At 42.6% G+C, this 13,517-nt stretch overlaps 1 protein-coding gene across 2 annotated transcripts; it reads left to right on the top strand.

Moving 5' to 3' along the window:
* The first annotated feature begins 2,888 nt into the window (after window positions 1-2,888).
* Window positions 2,889-12,810, top strand: LOC125742765 (U1 small nuclear ribonucleoprotein 70 kDa). Of its 2 annotated transcripts, XM_049015088.1 has the most exons (10): window positions 2,889-3,144; window positions 3,818-3,973; window positions 4,134-4,196; window positions 4,264-4,318; window positions 4,558-4,622; window positions 4,713-4,775; window positions 4,862-4,943; window positions 10,596-10,697; window positions 10,786-10,885; window positions 11,030-12,810. In XM_049015088.1, the coding sequence occupies exons 2-10, from the start codon at window positions 3,827-3,829 to the stop codon at window positions 11,883-11,885; spliced, it is 1,533 nt and encodes a 510-aa protein (XP_048871045.1). In that variant the 5' UTR covers window positions 2,889-3,144; window positions 3,818-3,826; the 3' UTR covers window positions 11,886-12,810. The 2 variants fall into 2 exon arrangements, with proteins under 2 accessions (XP_048871045.1, XP_048871047.1); XM_049015090.1 differs by lacking the exons at window positions 10,596-10,697; window positions 10,786-10,885; window positions 11,030-12,810 and adding an exon at window positions 6,079-8,671 and having other exon boundaries at window positions 2,890-3,144.
* The last annotated feature ends 707 nt before the right edge of the window (window positions 12,811-13,517 follow it).

The following is a 13,517-nucleotide window of genomic DNA, read 5'->3' as shown; positions in this document are numbered from 1 at the left end:
AGTGTAACTGGCTGGTGGATAGGGAAATACAGTGGTGGACACCAGAACACAAATCCAAACTTCAAGACTGTCTGGATTTGACTGAATGGTCTATCTTCATGGTCTCCTCCAGGATCCTGGACGTGTACGCCGACTCAGTAATAGACTACTTCAGGTTCTGCATGGTTCTGCATGACACACATGTGCACTGTCCACTCCTGCACTAACCAGAAGGCCTGGATTCACAGTACTGTTCACCTGCCACTGAGGGAGCAGGCCATGGCATTCATTTCCAAAGACATGAACCAGAACAAAAATGCCAGATACGTGTTAACGGGGCCTGTAAGCAGTATTTCTACCAGTATAAATGACAATGAACCCTTTGAATCTTTTGAATCCTTGAATCCTAACACACTGACCCCAGATGGTGTGAACTGGCAACAGGAGGTCATATAAATAAATTGTTAGCGTTTGCATTCTGTGAGGCTGCTATCTCAGCCCATTGCTGTACAGTGAATTCACCCAGGGCTGTGTGACAAAGCACAAGGGCAAGAGCATAATCAAGTTTGCAAATGATACTACCATAGCTGGACTCGTTAGTGACGATGACAAGGCTGCCTACTGGAGGGAGGTAAATGACCTGACTGTACGGTGACATGAAAACAACTTCTCCCTGAACATCAACAAAACAAAAGAGATCATCATTCACTTCAGAAAGACCAGAGGCCTCTGTTCCCCACTATCCATCCATCCATCCATTTTCCAAACTGCTTATCCTACTGGGTCGCGGGAGGTCCGGAGCCTATCCTGGAAGCAATGGGCACGAGGCTGGGAACAACCCAGGATGGGGGGCCAGTCCATTGCAGGGCACACTCACACACCATGCACTCTCACATGCATTCCTACAGGCAATTTAGCAAGTCCAATTAGACTCAGCATGTTTTTAGCCTGTGGGGGGAAACCGGAGTACCCGGAGGAAACCCCACGACGACATGGGGAGAACATGCAAACTCCACACACATGTGACCCAGGTGGAGATTCGAACCCTGGTCCCAGAGGTGTGAGGCAACAGTGCTAACCACTGCACCACCATGCCGCCCCCTTGTTCCCCACTATTTATTGATAATTTTCCCATTAGCAACTTCAGCTTCCTGAGCACCCAGATCACTGACTCCCTCTCCTGGTTTATAAACGCCAGCTGCATCCTCAAAAATGCTTCACAGAAGCTGTTCTCCATGAGAGGGCTAAAAAGCTTTAGGCTGGGAACCCTAGTGAACTTCTACTGCTGCACCACTAAAAGTTTCCTGGCTGGATGCATCATGGAGTGAATGGGTAACCAAACTGGTTAGGACTTAAACTGCTACACAGGATTGTCTGGACAGTTTCAAAGATCTTCGGCACAGATCTTCCACAACGCAAACCAATCTACCACTCTCATTGTCAGAAGAGGGCTTAGTCATTTATCATGTATTACCCAGCTCACACTCCTGCTCTCTTCCTGCATTCTTCTGGTGTTTCACCACATATTTCAGAGGCAGTTGACAACAAGTGGCCTGTACTAGTGCACCCAGTTATTTAAAGCTATACTGTATTGTGAGTGTACTTCCTACACATTTTCAACCGCTTACACTGCTACATTATTATATTAATATCAAATTATCAATTTGCATATCCCATATGTACCACTTCTCCATATCAAGCTACTCATCTTTTTAATCATTAGCATGTCTATTATTGTAATGTCACACTGTCTATCTACCCATGCAAATCTTTTAGTGTCATTCCAAATAGAAATTATTTTATGCTATATGTAACCTCAGTGTCACGATCAGTCATGATCCTGGGTGAGGCAAGCGGCGATCGTGCGGGTAGGCAGTGTGAAGGAGGCAGACAAGCCAAAATCAGGGCAGAACTTGGGGTTTATTACTGTGCAAAGACAAAGAGCAGGTAACATCAGAAACACCAACACTATAACCACATCTAACCACAATGACGGACAGGGGAAACGGGTCAGACCAGGACTTAAATACACCAAGACTAATCAAAGGAATCGGACACAGCTGGAGACGATCAGGGAAGCACACGTGGGTAATCAGGGGGCGTGGCACACACAAGGAGCGGACGAGCCGGGTATGACACTCAGTATGCATGGTGGTGCAGTGGTTAGCACTGTTGCCTCACACTTCTGGGACCCGGGTTCGAGTCTCCGCCTGGGTCACATGTGTGTGGAGTTTGCATGTTCTCCCCATGTCGTCGTGGGGTTTCCAAAAACATGCTGAGGCTAATTGGAGTTACTAAATTGCCCATAGGTGTGCATGTGTGAGTGAATGGTGTGTGAGTGTGCCCTTACAGCTGGCATCAATCTAGCCTTAATGGGCTGGCCCCCCATCCTGGGTTGTTCCCTGCCTCGTGCCCATTGCTTCTGGCATAGGCTCCGGACCCCCCGCGACCCAGTAGGATAAGCGGTTTGGAAAATGGATGGATGGATGTAACCTCATACTACAATGAATCTGAAGATAGTTGTAGGACACATGAAATGGATATTGTGTGCATGAAAATGCTCATTCCTTATGTATAAGTCATTCTAGAAACTGCTTTGCATTTGTGGTGGTATTGTACTTAAACTTCCCAGTTTTGCTCTGACATTGTTAAATGTATTCCTGATTTTTCCAAAAAATGGATGGATGTAATTTGAAGTCTGAAAAACGCATGCTATTTTATTTTTTATTGTGATATACATTACAATCATATATTATGTCTGTAAAGTGTATGTGGTTTTAAAAAGGAATAACACTCCATACAATCTCACAGAAGGGTAAAACACTGCGATGAATCTATTCAAAGCCGATTGACGCCCCTTCCTAGTCAATGACGCAATGACGTTATGAAACGTCGCTTCGTTTACAGCGCCGACTCTCGCGTGCGTCTAGGCACCATTTTATAAGAAATGCGATTAAGGTGTGGAAAGACCTTAAAAACTCTGCGAAGATTTCGTGTCGTCGTCTTGTTTGCTGGATTTCCTCTGGTTCGCTACGATACATAAACGCCACTTTAACAGAGAAACTGCACGTCAGACGCAGATCTACTTCAGTCGGGTTATACTAAGCTCGTTAGCTAACTTGGTTTCTTCTTTGTCAGGGCCTAATCTTTGGATGCATAACTGAAGTAAGTGAAACACGAGCAAGGCCTATTTTTCAAATGGTGTTTGTGCGCTGGAGAGGTTAGGCATAATGTTTATATTTATATATACGATAAAAGCGATGGTTCTTTGGATGAACATGTAGCTTATTGGGTCAATATAATGCTTTTAATTAAGGACGAATGTGTTCTGCTCTAGTTTTAAGTTCATTTTTGTGCAATTCCTTCAATGCTATTTGTACAAAACTAAGAATATTGCCTTATTGTAAAACCCACCCTAAGAATCCGGGAATTTGACATTGCTGCTTCATTTTATGGAATCTGCGTTAACGCGGAAACGTGTGCATATAGCTATTGACAATAACGTTACTTACAACTGGCCTCAATCTGGCCTTATATCCTTGATAACGAGCTACTTTTGGGCAGCTTTCCGGCTGCCTGTATTACAATCCCCGAAAGGTGCTAAAATGGGTTACGCTTTGGCGATGCTTATATAGTCATCGTTGGATAATGGCGGCTTTAGATAACCTAGACGCCGGCGTCAGTGAATGTTTTCTTTGTGTGTTTTGTGACCAGTAATTTCCTGTGTGTTGAAAATATATAAATAGTGTGTTTCATGCATTCCACGTTTTATGGCAGCGACGCCATACATTTAATGCTATTCTGACTGTCCTTTGAGCGTACATGTCTTTGTTGGTAGAGGTGAAAGATGACACAGTTTCTGCCGCCAAACCTGCTGGCGCTTTTTGCCCCGCGGGACCCGATACCCTACTTGCCCCAGTTGGAGAAATTGCCTCACGAGAAACACCATAACCAGCCTTACTGTGGTATCGCACCTTTCATCAAGCACTTCGAGGTACTGTGTGATAGTCCAGCTGTTTGTCGTTTTGGCAGGACCTGCGTTCTAATGACCGTTTTGAAACTGAAACTCAACAGCAACTTAATGCATTTGCATATAGTCTAGTTCCAGCGCTGTTTTATAATGTTTTGAGTATTTGTTGATGCTTTTTATTCAGGATCCTAGAGATGCCCCTCCTCCAACTAGAGCAGAGACCAGGGAGGAAAGACTGGAAAGAAAGGTAAACGGATAATCGTGCAGTCTTTGTGTGATAGTTTGAGTGGTATTTGACACTGTTTGCCCTACAGAGGCGGGAGAAGATTGAGAGGAGACAAGCTGTTTTGGAGACTGAGCTGAAGTTGTGTAAGTTTAAATACGAAAGTGTGTGTTCGCTATGCTATTGATTAAAAGTTTGAGAGACATGTTCTTCATTACTGTTTAAGCCACATTTCAGTATTCCCAAGCAGATCATCTAATGGTAAATCTGTGTGACCTGTGTGTGGCTCTTGTGCATGAGCCGTTGTCAAATATTACAGAGATGTGACCAAAGTGGTTTATGATTGCAGGATAATCCAGGGTGGGTTCATGTCTTTTTATTATAGGGGATCCCCACAATGACCCGAATGCTCAAGGAGATGCTTTCAAGACATTGTTTGTTGCAAGAGTGGTATGTTGCCCAAGAAGCAGTGATGTTTGCCATTTGTGTAGCTTGTCGAAGGACATCTTCAAAACTGCCTTTTGTGTTCCCTAAATCCAGAACTACGATACAACAGAGTCTAAACTCCGTCGTGAATTTGAAGTTTATGGGCCCATCAAAAGGGTAAGGATAGCATGCTTTGGTCTGCATGCTCATAAATTTCCAACATATTGAAATTCCAGCTGATTTTCCCCCACCTCCTACTTTAGATCTACATTGTTTACAACAAGAGGACTGGGAAGCCCAGAGGCTATGCCTTCATAGAGTATGAGCATGAGAGGGACATGCATTGTGAGTACTGTCACCATTCCTTCTTTCTCAGATTTATTTATTTTATTTTTTTTTACAAATTGTGACATACAAATACAAGGGGCTGGTTAAAAAAACGACATGGGCACTGGAAATGGATATTGTGTGCATTGTTAGGTCGGATTTTAATACTATTCTGAAATTTGTCACTCGTGCACCAAGATTAACTTTTGGTTGCACTTGTTCTGAAACAAATTCCATATGAGAGTTGAGTTGCTGCCACCAATTAGGGTAAAGTGAATTATGCAGTCTTGTTAGTTGAGTAGTATTTTTTTTTTCTTCCATTGTTTCTTTCGAACCTGAGTCTTGCTAGCCAAAGCGAAAATTGATGTGTGTGATGTACAGCTATTTAGTTGGTCGGTAATGCTTTGAAAATGGGGGTTGTGCAGTCACTTCAGTATTTGCATACTGGTGTTGACTGTTAAGCGTAGCGTTATCCTGCGCTTTAAAAACTAAGACCCCCCCTTCCTTGAGGCGTTTCAGTGAATAGTGAGCTGAAAGCCGTCATGCAATCAGCTTTTAGTGGTAAACTTTCCTTTTACATTTGTATGCTTGCCCTCCTTTCGGGATGATGACTGGAATAAACTTGCACACGATGGTTATTTTATGGATCATGTAAAGAATCCCCACTGAGGACGAGGAGGTTGCCTTTGGCTGGTGGTTTTGTCAAGAATGCAGGTGCTGTGTATATACGTTTGCATTGGGTTTGAGCAATTTTCTTCTCCAGTGCCTTTCAGCCTTCATTGGGGAGGTCTTATCTAGCAGATGAAAGGTGTTAGCAGTTACTGCTGCTTAATCAAATTCATAAATTCTTGAATTTATGTGTAGCATCAGGTAAGAACTTCTGTAAGGAGACCGTTATGGGAAGGGATGCTGTGAGGCATTAAGTAACTTGCCTGTTACAGTAATGAAGATTGATCTGTAAGTATGGGTGGAATTTCAGCTATAAGTGATGGTTGCTTTTGACAATGGTACATGTGGTCTTTTACACAGTGAACTTAGCACTACAAGATACATGAAGTGTCTTCTAGTACATGGTGTTAATAGTAGTGAAGAACTGTGTGAATTTTAGGCTTTGCGGTGTATTAACTGTGTGTTGTTCTCGTTGCCACTGCAGCCGCCTTTTTCTGATGGCTATTGGCCAGAGCTGGCTTGCAGATGATGATTTTGGTACATCCTGTACACCCTACTACCACAGCTCAGTGTATGGTTGGTATGATGGGTTTGTATATGATGGGTAAGATTTAACTTTCCACCCCACCCCTCACAGAGAAAAGAACAGGATATAGCCAGTCAGTCAGTAGGTGCCTTCAGAGTTTGCCTATTGTATTAAAATAACCGGAGGCTATTACCCTTGTTGATTTGAAGAGGACTAAGATAATGCACATTCTGGCTTGACAGTTGGTCACATATATCTTTTGGGAAATTTTCGGTTTTAATCAGGTCCGTAATTGGGTTTTAGCTGCAGTTGTTTTAATGGAATAGGCCAACTGGCACTCAGTGAATTTTTTAATTATAAAACACTTTGAATTTAAAGATGGCCATTATATGCAGGAGTAGGTGAGTTCAGGGTAGATTTTCTTAAGTTTGCCTGTATGGCAGAAATCTAATGCATGTGAGCAAGTTCTGGGGGACAGCTTGTGTGACCAAAATAGTATACAGGATTTTTTTTAGTTTAGAAAATATCATTGCTCAGTATTTAATATTTATCCCTTCTGTTTTGAATAAAAACATTGACAGATGCACTTTGCACTGACAGTGTTGACTTAAGATGTCAGTATAAAATATAATTTGTCAGCTGCCCCCTCAGTGCAGTACTGCTTACCCATGTACTGTACTCCAGTGTGTGGAGGGAACTCAACCAAACTGAAGATCATATTTTGTTTATTTGTAAAATTTTACGTAACTGTGTGGAAGAGCACGGAACCTCCAATTCATCCCATTGATCGACTGATGCACGCACCTCTACCCAAAAGAGAGCTCACTAAACCGCCTTCAAACATTCACTTTTGCTACTCTAAATTTTCATTTAAAAAAATTGTAGCTTTGAACTACCATGAGCAAACCATTAGTATAATTTCACATGTTAGGTTTCTAATTTATGCTTCTGGTTAAGTACTCCTAAATTGATAGGGCAGAAGTTACTTTTTTTTTTTTTTTTTACAGGTATCTGGTACACCAGATCTATGAAGTTTGTATTGTTTAAGGATTTAACATATTAATCATGGCTTTGAAACATAGATGAATAGTTATCAAACACAATCTCAAAATGCTTCACTACACTCAATACTGCACCTCTTATGCAACTGTTGAAAGATACATTAAAGAGCCCCAGCATGCATCTGTGTGGGCAACTGGATTTTAAGGGACGCTTTGGAGTCACATGGTGTGGTAAGATGGTCAGAAATAGGTTCTTCCTATACTCTATATACACACACCTTACATATAGTGAAATTTAAAACCCAGTAAGTTGGGTTGTGGTGTGGAGATTCCTAAATGTTCAATAAAAACCATTCTGAAGTACTAGGGTTCTGGATGGATGGATTGTGGTAAGGCAATCCCCTTTATGTGATGCTGAAAGATTAGCAAGGTTGACAAGGTGGGGTTGTGGTAAGGCATCCCCGGGTCAGATGGCGGCGTCTTAAAAGCTTCCTGATGGATATGCCATGGTGACGGAGACATGCTCCTCATACCACAGTGCCGGCGCTTACGAGGGACCCTGCAGCTCATGTGGTGTCTGTCCTTGTTTTCTGTATGTGGCTGTGGTAAGGCAGTCAACATGATTTGGGAACATCACATCATTCTGATTTTGATGTAAATGTGTGGTGGTTTTTCAGCTCGTGGTAAGGTTTAGTGTGTGTGTGCGCGCACGCCTGCACTGTCCAGTTCTAAATATTGTCAGATGTGCTTACATTGCATTAGGAACTTAACATCAGGAGCTTAATTGAATTTCCATTTTCACTTTTTCCATGGGTTGAGGTAAGCTGGTTAGCTGAAGTACTTTTCTTTCCCCATTTTTGTCCTATCTGGGTTGTGTGTAAGGCAACCCTTGGTTTAAACAGGTATTAGGAAATTAGCACTTGCTGTTGTGTAGACTTGTATTTGCATGTTTGAATACCAGTATGCCATAGTAGCTGGTGTTTGATCTACTGGTATACATGTACCATAAATTTTAACCTGATGTTCCAGAAATTTTTGGATTCCCACCATCCTGATTCCGCCAGCATTCATTTGACTTGTGTAACGGGCTGGTGGTAAGACCTGCTGTTTTAATTTGTCCCCTGGTACAATTAACTTGCCTTGTCCTGTATAGTGCCAATTCCTTTTATTTTGAACTGTACGTATTCCATCATCTGCAACTTCATCTTCTTCTTGGAGAGGGAATAGGACCATGGGGCAGAAGAGGTGTAAGTAGTGGACTAAGTTGGATGGGAAAGGTAAAGGGAGGTTGTGAAATGTAAGTATGGCTCTCAGCGGTTAAAAGGCAGCACTCGGCCATTTTTGTGCTGATTCATGTTTGTCTCCGTCTGGATTTTTTGAAAAGGTATCGGGGAATGGGACAACCAGGTCTTTTTATACAAGCTTGGTCAATGTAACTGTAAAACATTGGCATGATTTACAGTCTTGTAAAGGGATTCTGAGGTTCTCTTGGTTTCAAATGGATATTTTTAATTCTGGACTATATAAATAAAAACTGGCTTAAGCCCTGACTTGCTGTCATGGTTATTTAGCCTCTTGGGCCACACCACATGACCTTCGGGCAATGATTTTGTGCACATTTCTGGAAGGAGTCATCTTGTGACTTGTTGCTGATGACTTGCAAAAGACATTTTTTAGAAAGTGAAGTGATGGGTCCCAATGTAGGAAGACTTCATTAAGTGATTTCTGTGTTTTTGCCAGGAATGTTCAACTTTCTGTTGGTAAGTTAATTTGATCAGTGGGGGTCTTAGTGAGAACTGCAACAATTTTACTTAAAACATCCAGCGACCCTTTTAAACATTTTAGATTTTGGCGGTGGTTGTGCCGCTTCAGTTGCCGTTTTTACTTAAGTTTTTGTATCTGTGTTAGAACTGTCACAGGTCATTCCCCCCATGTTAAAATCTTTTCTGCTATTGATGCACAATTCTTTTAATATCAGCTTTTTGAAATGGAGAAGTGTAATGTTCACTCTGCTCATTTTGTGCCTCTTGCGTCTCAAACTATGGTGTCAGACTTGTGGCTCTAAATGCAGTTAACTTTCTGAGGGCAGTGAGACTGATAGCCCCTTGCAAACAACAAGATTTTTTTTTTTTAAACTTGGAACATAATTTGAAGCATTGGGGTCTTTGTGGGTGGTAGAAATTAAAGGCAAAGTCTGTCAACTGTGAATGCATCTGGCTCTGTAGTTATGCAGCTGACACTTGGATTGGTGTCAAGGCTCATCGTCTGATGGAATGGAGAAATTGACTGAAGACAAAGTGGAAATGCATTCCTGACTAGTGATGGATTTGAGATTCTGAGTTTCCACAAGGTGAACATAGGAAGAAGGAACATGGTCAAGAAAATCGGCTCATTGTTTTGAAAGCGCTTTAGTCAGCAGTGACCCAAACACGGCAGCAAAACCCCTGCAGTCAGTGGCTGCTTTTTTTTCTTTTTCTTCTCCTATGCAGTTAATTCTTAGTGTTGGTTCTTATTCCCTTTCAAATCTCATTTGGATGTTTTATTCCCAAGAAGCTAGGTTAGCAACGAAAGCATTTCTGAATGGCATTACAATGTCGTTCCAAATTACTTGTGTCAGTCTTGTCTTAGTTTCTGTAGCTTGTTTTGCAGAACCAGTGAGATTCCCAGAGCCATGCAATTCTGATTTGGATCAAGGGGTTGGAAATCTAGCACACTTGTATTCCTTCCTATTAGCCTGGAGCATATAATTATGGGCTTTGTGGGGTTTGCTAAGTGAGCAGGATTTCACTGTGCCAGGCCACAGATCTGTACTTGCTGGGATTTTCACTTAACCAAGTCCTTGACATTATTATGGGCAAAACTGATAGTCGGCGGAATGAACACATCTCACCCTCTATAAAAGCCTCTTCAATGGTTGAGGAGACTTGTCCTATACAGATGACCAAATACATCTTGTCTGTTACAAGGGACTAGTTCTTAACCTGCGGTATGTATGTATATCACATTGCCCGTGTTTGAAAGTAAACTTTTTTTTTTATTAGTCAGCCCTTCAAGCCTCTTTTTTACTTTGAAAATCAGCATTGAGCGAATATTCATGAATATTAGCTTCCATTGTTGAAGGTTCAAATTTACATTGTGCCTTTAAGTGAGATTTCCTGTACACTACCCATGAGATGCTCAGTCAAATTTCTCTGGGAAATGGCCTCAGTAGGAAATTTCTCTTCTTGCTGTAATTAAATGCCCACGGGGATTGTGAGTGCTTTGTATTTTTCTTGTATTTTGAGCACTAATTGCTTGTCTGTGTACTATATGTCTATAGGTAATAACCTCTCTTTCAGAGACGTCTGGAGCCAAATCTTCATGTTGTGCTTCACCACCTCCTTCTCTCCCTCACAAACTCACATTTCCCCCTGAGATGCTTTATTAGGCCGTCGTGTCCCATTGGCTGTCTACTTACTATCATCCTTTATCCAGCGGCCTACAAACATGCTGATGGTAAGAAGATCGATGGGAGAAGGGTGTTGGTGGATGTGGAGAGAGGACGCACAGTTAAAGGATGGCATCCACGCAGGCTAGGTAGGCAGTGTCATCATCTGTAAAATTACTTGTTCCTGTCTAGAATTGCTCTAATTGAGCCCTTTCAATTTTATTAACCGTCTTACAGGTGGTGGTCTAGGTGGCACAAGGAGGGGTGGTGCTGATGTGAATATCAAGCATTCAGGCAGAGATGATACTTCTCGCTATGATGAAAGACCTATAGGCGGGTAAGATGAAATCCTTTGTCGCATTGTTCATACTTTCAATTCCACTTCAGGTGTGTGAATTACTTGCCACAGTTGCATGGTCATGTATGTTTTGTTTCTCTCCCCCCCCCCCCCCCCCCCCCCCCCCCCCCCATTGTGCCTCAGGGACCGCGACCGTGGTGGTGGTGGTGGTGGCGGTGGAGGTGATCGTCGGGCAGAACGTAGCCGAGAGAGGGACCGTGACAAGGATCGGGGTGAAAGGAGGAGGTCCAGGTCCAGAGAGAGACGGAGACGCAGCTCACGCTCCCGAGAGAGGGAGAGGGCTGAGCGTGGGGTTGGAGTGGCTGGTCCCGGGGTTGGTGGGCCTGGTGATGAGGGTGGCAGCAGCAGACGGAGGGAGCGAGAGAAGGGAGGTGGGGGTGACAGCAGGAGCAGGGAAAGAAGCAAAGACAGGGAAAGAAAGAGGAGAAGTAGGAGCAGGGATAGAAAGAGGGACAGGGAGCGAGGCAAAGGTGGTGGGGATGAAGTGGGCGAAGGTGGAATCGGGCTTGGCGATGGCATGGTAGATGGAGAACGAGCAATGGACGACCCCAATTCTGCAGACCTAGGCAACCCAGGTCGTGATGAAGGAAGCATGGAAGGTGAGGATAGGGGAAGAGAACGTGGAGATAGAGACCGGGAGAGGGACAGGGACAGACGGCGTAGTCACAGGGACAAAGACCGGGACCGAGACAGAGAGCGGAGGAGGGGGGATAGAGACAGGGATAGAGAGAGGGAGCACAGGAGAGAGAGAGGAGATAAAGAAAGAGGTGGGGAGAGAAGGGATGACAGGCAGTTGGGCCCGCCCTCTATGCTCCCCCCTTCTCTGGTTCAGGATGGGGCCAGTAATTTTGAAGACATGCCTATGCCAGAGGAAGGTAGTCAAGATGGAATGATGGATCAGGAGTCGGTCCAGTCTGGGGAGGGATACATATCAAATGAGAATGGTTATAGAATGGAGCCACGGGGAGAGGAATACTAACATGGGTTGTGGAAGTGCTATCCTGTTTATAATGGGGGACCCATTGAAATATTGTGCTTAAAACGTTCAAATTCCTAACCGCGTAGTTCAACCCTGTGTAATGTGTCCTTTCAGTATCCAACATGGTGTTTGCAGAGCAGTACCAGTAAAGCCATTAATGCACGTTTTGAGGAAATTTCAAGACAGCTAATGTGTGGAACTCATCTCCAGTTTTAGCTATTGATTGTAGTGTCATTCAAGCGACCCATTGGAGAGGAAGACTCAAAAGACAAAGGTAAATCACATGGTGTTGGCCAGTTTCTGTATGAGAGTATATTACTCTTAATCAGAAAATGCCTTGTCAAAGGGCTTGGGAATTTTCCTGGATTTTGAATTTAACAGCTGTCACTGGTCAATGATACACTGCAGTGCTATGGCCTAGTCATCTGTCTTGTGCTTTATCTATGTATTTGCTGTCAAATTACTTTTAACAGTAAGGCTGCACATACATTGACAGTTTAACAGTGTTTGTACCAGAACAGTTAAGATTAAATTTTAGTTCGTTACACTCGATTTTTAGTTTCCTACTTCTAAAATGATCATTTTCATAATTTGGAAAATGAGTTCTGTAGATTGCTATGTTTCCAAGAGCAGGACATACTATGGAATGTAATTATGTATTTAATAGTTAGGTTCTTAGAAAATTGCAGTCATCTTGACGTTTAGTTTTAAACTGTGACCAAGGCATTGAAACAGTGAGATGTGTGCTTTTTTTTTCCATAAAAGTGCATTGTTGGGAGGGGGGACATTTTTAGTTCTAGTGAAGTTTGACTGGTTTTGACAGGAGGGAGTAGGAGAATGAATGCATGTTGTTGCTGTGTCTCATCTGTTATCTGGTTATTCTGATTGTATCATGTCCTCTTTATAATAAAGGACTTTTTTTGTTTGTCCTTGTTGCTGTACTGTATTTTGCAGTGGAAAAAGACTGAAAAGGCACAAGTCATATATTTTGATTTAATATGTTTATACATGCTGCTGATTTCTACCCTATAGTGGTGATATTATTTTTAATTTTTCTGTAAGGTCTTTGGCAAATGTAATCCCTCTACACTATCCTTCAACTTACCAGTTTTCCATAATTCATATTTTCTTTTTCGAGCGTTATCAACGAATGTCAGGACAGAGATGGAAATAAAGTGTGATTTTAAGGGTCTGTCTTATTTTTACATAATGTAACTGCATAATGCGTACATACGGTACTCAGGCCCCTCATTGAACAGCCTGGGATATACAAATTTTAATCATGGAAACTCGGTGTCGGGAGTGGGGGAAATTATTGCGACTTGCATTATGAAGTCGGTGAATTAAATGTCCCGCAATTTCGCGCGCACGATATTTCTTAAACGAATCTGGAAATTAGCTCGCGTTCGTTATGAGGGACTAATAATTCTCCTGAAACACAATGTTAATACGGAATTGTCCGTATTGCCAAGTGATTTACAGTTCAAGTTATTCAGTTAAGTTTTTAAACCCAGGCGAGTTGCCTTTGGGTGCTATTATTTTATGTTTTAGCAATAATGCATCCGCTTCATTTTGATATTCCAGAAATCAGTTTGTTGGAGTTTTGGGGAAAATGCGTCATATAGTAAACGA

The sequence above is a fragment of the Brienomyrus brachyistius genome, chromosome 5 (assembly GCF_023856365.1).
Source record: "Brienomyrus brachyistius isolate T26 chromosome 5, BBRACH_0.4, whole genome shotgun sequence".
Classification (NCBI taxonomy): Eukaryota; Metazoa; Chordata; class Actinopteri; order Osteoglossiformes; family Mormyridae; genus Brienomyrus; species Brienomyrus brachyistius.
The sequence above is the reverse complement of the archived record's forward strand: the minus strand, read 5'-3'. Positions and strand labels throughout refer to the sequence as shown.